Below are 5,721 nucleotides of genomic sequence, written 5' to 3'. Positions count from 1 at the left end.
CCAGTGACCCCTAGCAACCCCCTAGTAACCACACCGAACCCCTAACAACAAGAATCCACCCAGAACCCTCTAATGACTCCTAGCAACACCCTAGTAACCACCCCGAACCCCCTAAGAACAACATAGCAACCACCCAGAACCCTCTAATGACTCCTAGCAACACCCTAGTAACCACCTCGAACCCCTAACAACAAGATTCCAACCAGAACACTCGAGCACTTTGACTTTCTCACAAACATGTAACATTTAAGAAGTGTTTGTTTATATGATCTAGTTGGAGAATATGATACCTTTTGGCTCAGAAACTGCTCCAGCGCTGCGAGCTGTAATGAGAGAGAACATAACAAGATGAAACACAGATATTGGCAATAACCATTGCTGTGTAATATGAAAAATATACAATTACTTCCTTGTTTGTTTTAGATGCTTTTTGCTGCACATATTTAGCCAATGTACTGAATATAATGCTTTGCTTACGATATTTTATTATTATTTGTTTTTGTTTGTTTTCAGGAAATGCTTTATGCATCAGTATCTCTGACGCCTAGAAGCCCAGACCTGATTACACCTTTTATTCAAACCGTGATTACTGTAAATATGCTTATCCTATTTATACTATTTAATATGCTCACAATATAGGGGTTTAAGGTTTTAATTTTGTGTGTTTTAAGAGCTTGAGCAAGTTTTTTTTTTTTTTTTTTTAAATGCTTATAATTCAGGCCAAACCTGATAATAATGCATAATAAGATTATAGATGTTAAGCTTACACTGCAAAACATCATGTAAATATGACCAAATGATATAAAACAAAAGTGCTTGACCTCTGCCTTGACCTGAGCTTTGCTGGTCTGCATCTCCCAATTCAGTCTTTACTGTAAGCAAACATATAATTAACATGCAAATAACATAAAGCAAACTCTGAAATGTATTGATTCTACACAGAATATGGAAACTTCATTCATTTAGAATCGAGTTGAATTTGCACATTTTATGTATATATGACATTGTTTCAAAGCAGCTTCAGAGAAAAATATTGCATGTTTACGGGCATGCTAAAATTTGAATACAGTAATTACCTGGATCCTCTGGTTGTAGTTCCTTTTCTGTAAAGTAAATGATAAATGATATATGAACAGTGCTAGTGTTTATTTATTATTATTTATTTGCACACACTGTCTGATTCACTGCATATAAGTTTTGCGCTGAAATGCTGCAATTAAAGTGGTGCAACTGGTTAGTGAATTCAGCCATAGTACTGTGAATTACTATCATCTCTTTTAATTGTCAGTTTTCACTTGCTAAACCAGAAGCAGCAAATAAATGAAGTGTGTGATTACCAAACGTAACTGAGTGCAGGTAATCAGACACACACCAATAAATTCTGTTCCTGTTCAGTCATGCATTGTGTGAGCACTTGAAATGCACTCAAACTGCCAAGACATGGCGCTTTATTTCATGCGCAGTGCTGTGTGAAGCGTCATATGTGCAAAGTCATTGGACAAGGCCAGTGAGGTTTGGAATTTACATGCAAGCACCAGACATTTGTGTACTGACTGTCATACACTACCAGTCAGGAGATTGGAATAATTCAGATATGTTCAATGTTTTTGAAAGAAGTCTCTTCTGCTCAGCAAGGCTGCTTTATTTGATAAAAAATACTGTAAAATTGTGAAATATTATTATAATTTCAAATAGCTGTTTTCTATGTGAATATCTGTTAAACTGTAATTTATTTCTGAGATCAAAGCTGTATTTTCAGCATCATTACTCCAGTCTTCAGTGTCACACGATCTTCAGAAATCATTCTAATATGCTGATTTGCTGCTCGAGAAACATTTCTGATTATTATCAATGTTGAAAACAGTTGTGCTGCACAATATTTTTGTGGAAACTGTGATGCATTTTATTTTTCAGGATTCACAGATTAATAGAAAGCTCATTCACATTTTAACCGGTACGGTACCGGTACCTTTTTTCGGTACTTTACTCTCTGTGTAAACATTTATTTCAGATAAAGGTTTTGAAAAAAAAAGTTTTTTGAAGTCCAAAAGTCTCAATTTCAACATTTTGAACAATAGGGCCCTACAAACTTTTTCTTTCTTTCTTTTTTTTTTTCCCCCAGAAATTCTTGTTTTAATTTTTCTGAAAATCAAATGAAGGCATTAAACCTTTATTTTAAATCAAATGAAAATTAAACCCTTTTATTTTTTGGCAAACAAACTGAGGTTTACTGTTGAAATTAATACATGGAAGAAAAATTGTGTGAATATTCCTTTAAAACATTTTTAATAGGCTAATAATTGTATTATTTTTTTCTACAATTAAGTGATTAATCTGGTTGTAATATTTATTTTTATCATTTAATTGTTTTATTTCAATTTGATAGAAAATAGAATATTTAAAGATGTAAATTATACTGTACAAAAGACAAAATACAATTTATTACTTATTACTTATTTTACTTTGAGTAATATATGTCTGTTACATGTTAAACCGTACTGTTATTTTGACAGGTTGCCATGAGGTTTCTGTGTGTATACAGTATGATGATGCTAGTTTTCTCAAATGAAACGGTAAAATTCTCGTGAAGTGACTCTCACAGCAGCTCTGGAGATAACGTTTTTGTGTTCATGCCGTCGTATAGTGAGACGCAGAGGCCGAAAATCACAGCGAGCGTCACACGTGCTTCAGCATTTGTGTAGTAAACAAAACCGCGTTTCCGGCATTCATTCATACAGAGGCAAGGGGAACATGCAGGATTCATATTTAAACCGTCTTTTTGCATTTTAATATTCACAGACACTAGTTCATATCGCGATTCAAATTAAGTGGCAGTGGCTACTTTTGATTTATTCGTCCAAACTTGACGAATTCCGTGGCATTCCGTGCTATAGAGTAAATTACGTTTTTATGAATGGATTTTGCTAAATGTAACCACACTTCAGAACATTTCGGCTCGCCCTGTGTGTTGTTTGAAGGAGTTGCAGGGGTGACATCACGTCACAGGGTCTCTCTTTCTCTCTCTGTAGCGTATGCGCCCAGATGCGTTCTCAGGTACCGAAATTTTCACACATTTAACGTGAATCGGTACTCGGTAGTACTGACGCAATTCGGTCGGTGCCCTTAAAAGTACCGAGTTCGGTACCCAACCCTAACTGTCACTTTCGATCAATGCCTCCTTGATGAATAAAAGTGTTATGAAGCAGCACAACTGTTTTCAACACTGATAAAAATCAGAAATGTTTCTTGAGCAGCAAATCAGCATATTAGAATGATTTCTGAAGATCATGTGACACTGAAGACTGGAGTAATGATGCTGAAAATACAGAAATAAATTACAGTTGAACCACACACACACTCACACACACACACAAACACACACACACACACGCACACACACGCACACTCACACGCACTCACACTCACTTTTTGAAATTTTACCTCCTTCTGCTTCCTCTTGTGCTGGTTCTTCTTCTGCATCATCTGGAGCTTCTTCAGGCGTGATTTCTGACAAAACAAAGTTTTTTTTTACATATCTCCTGGAAAGAACAGTCAAAAAAATGAGTCATATACATTATGGTATTGTAGAAAGGTCGAAAGTCAAGAAACACAACCCTGACGACATTAAATACGGGCTCTGGGTCTCGCGCTTTGACTATGAACGTGTTTGATCGTCATTTAATGTGTCGTAAAATTACTAAAGCAAACACACAGAACTGCAACATTTGTATAAGATCAAAGAGTTTTCATATGAAGTCAAATATGTTGTCTATATCATATAAAAATATAAAATCAGGGTTTTTTTTTTAAGAGTGATATGTAACAATATGTATAGAACGCCATAGTAACGTGTTGACTTCGTTATAGTTTAAATGTGGCAATAAAAGGCTGTTCATAAAAATCTATGAAAGGAAAGCAAAGCAAAGTTTATAGATGATGCTGAAGATCAAGCTGTGAGATAAAGCAGACAGTAAATCTCTGCTTCACCTGGTTCAGGATCTCCGACAGGTGACTCGGCTTCTGAAAGTCAAAGTATTCAATGTCTGTAACCTTCAGATAGTCTTAAAACAGCGTAATATATATATATATATATATATATATATTAAAGCATTCCATTTTTGATTTATTTAAGTTATTTGCATTGGTTTTTGGCTTATACACATGAAAACATGCACACACAAATGTTTAGAGTGCACTTCAACAGTAGACAGTCAGTTGAGGTAAACGTTTAGATTAGCTGATTAACCCTCTCTTCAAGTATCAGAAATGTTTCTTGAGCAGCAAATCAGCATATTAGAATGATTTCTGAAGATCATGTGACACTGAAGACTGGAGTAATGATGCTGAAAATACAGAAATAAATTACAGTTGAACACATATACACATAGAAAACAGCTGTTTTAAATTATAATAATATTTCACAATTTTTACTGTTTTTTTTATCAAATAAATGCAGCCTTGCTGAGCAGAAGAGACTTCATTATTCCAAAGGTTTGAGCGGTAGTGTGCATCTGTTCTTTATAAACATGTGGAGAAGCTGAAAGCTCAAGACTAATAGCTGACATCTCTGTTAAATAATAGAGAATTTTGTTATAATTTTAACTTTTAGCTCCTAATTAGATTTTTTTTAAATCTCATAATTTTAACTTTTCGACAATAAAAGTTTGTTTTACAACATCAATTCAATTCACGGTTTAGACGTCTTATTTAATAATTATGATATTTTATGCCATAATTCCGAAATTTCAACTTTTGTAAGTATAATTATTGATCTACTGACAGTAATTCCAGATTGAAATCACCTGCTGGTGGAATAACCCAAAAAACAAACACAAACGCCATAAAGCTTTGTGATGATCTCTTACCGAGCGCATCAGAAAGATCGAATCGTGCAGAATTATCTGGAGAAAACACAGAAGCACATGTAAACACAAAGCTGGACAGTAAAACAGCAGTCTAATAAATGACAAATAGTCCAGCGTCAGACCTTCCTCAGCGACAGCGGGTTCAACAGGTTCCTCAGGTACAGCGGTCGAGTCTAGGAATAACACCAACATTTCTGACATTTAGTCCAGAAAACAAGGCCAAAATAACTATATTCCAGGAAAACTATAAGGTGAATCTCATCAAAACATGCCACAAGTCACATTTCACAACAAAATCATTTTAATATATATTTATTTTCATGACTACAAAGCTCATTAGTAACTCAAATTCTCATTACTGTAATATGTACTCACAAGATTTTAATTATAATAACTATTATAATTCCTATTTTTCTTAAAGATGAACCTCTTAGACTCTGTAATTACTGTAATACAAAGATTTTTTTTTAAAAATCAATAAACATTAATGACAGAACAACAATGTACAAATTCCTCAAAATAAATAAAATTAATTATTTAATTAATTATTTATTTATTTTATTTTTTTTAGTAGAGGAAATAGTAGGGGAAAATGTGCATAATGCTTCACAAAAATAATGTAAATATAAAAAATAAATACAAAATTATTATAATTCCTATTTTTCTTAATGATAAATCTCATTAGACTCTAATTACTGTAATACAATGATTTATAAAAAAAAATCAACAAGCATAAATGATAGAACAACAATGTACAAATTCAATCAACATTTGAATTACACACTCACAAACACACACTCACACACTCTCTCACACACACACACACACACACACACACAAACACACACTCACAAAC

General features: G+C 33.7%; 1 protein-coding gene and 1 long non-coding RNA gene across 8 annotated transcripts in view; both read right to left on the bottom strand.

Moving 5' to 3' along the window:
- LOC107734556 (uncharacterized) overlaps window positions 1–279 on the bottom strand; it is a 4,051-nt gene extending 3,772 nt beyond the window's left edge. Inside the window, exon 1 of the long non-coding RNA XR_001639115.1 lies at window positions 123–279. This is a non-coding gene — a long non-coding RNA (uncharacterized LOC107734556). The remainder of the gene's footprint in view (window positions 1–122) is intronic.
- Window positions 280–3,386: 3,107 nt separating this feature from the next.
- LOC107734515 (cytochrome c1-like) overlaps window positions 3,387–5,721 on the bottom strand; it is a 17,693-nt gene continuing 15,358 nt past the window's right edge. For 6 of the 7 annotated variants that reach the window (XM_016546538.1, XM_016546506.1, XM_016546516.1 and 3 more), the window contains 2 exons: window positions 3,988–4,020; window positions 3,387–3,507 (listed from right to left, as the gene is read on the bottom strand). In XM_016546538.1, coding sequence (XP_016402024.1) covers window positions 3,407–3,507; window positions 3,988–4,020 — 134 coding nt within the window. In that variant the 3' untranslated portion in view covers window positions 3,387–3,406. The remainder of the gene's footprint in view (window positions 3,508–3,987; window positions 4,021–5,721) is intronic. The other variant, XM_016546532.1, reaches the window with a different exon arrangement.

This window comes from Sinocyclocheilus rhinocerous, unplaced genomic scaffold (genome assembly GCF_001515625.1).
Source record: "Sinocyclocheilus rhinocerous isolate Xijiao unplaced genomic scaffold, SAMN03320098_v1.1 scaffold1516, whole genome shotgun sequence".
In the NCBI taxonomy this organism is placed as follows: domain Eukaryota; kingdom Metazoa; phylum Chordata; class Actinopteri; order Cypriniformes; family Cyprinidae; genus Sinocyclocheilus; species Sinocyclocheilus rhinocerous.
The sequence above is the reverse complement of the archived record's forward strand: the minus strand, read 5'-3'. Positions and strand labels throughout refer to the sequence as shown.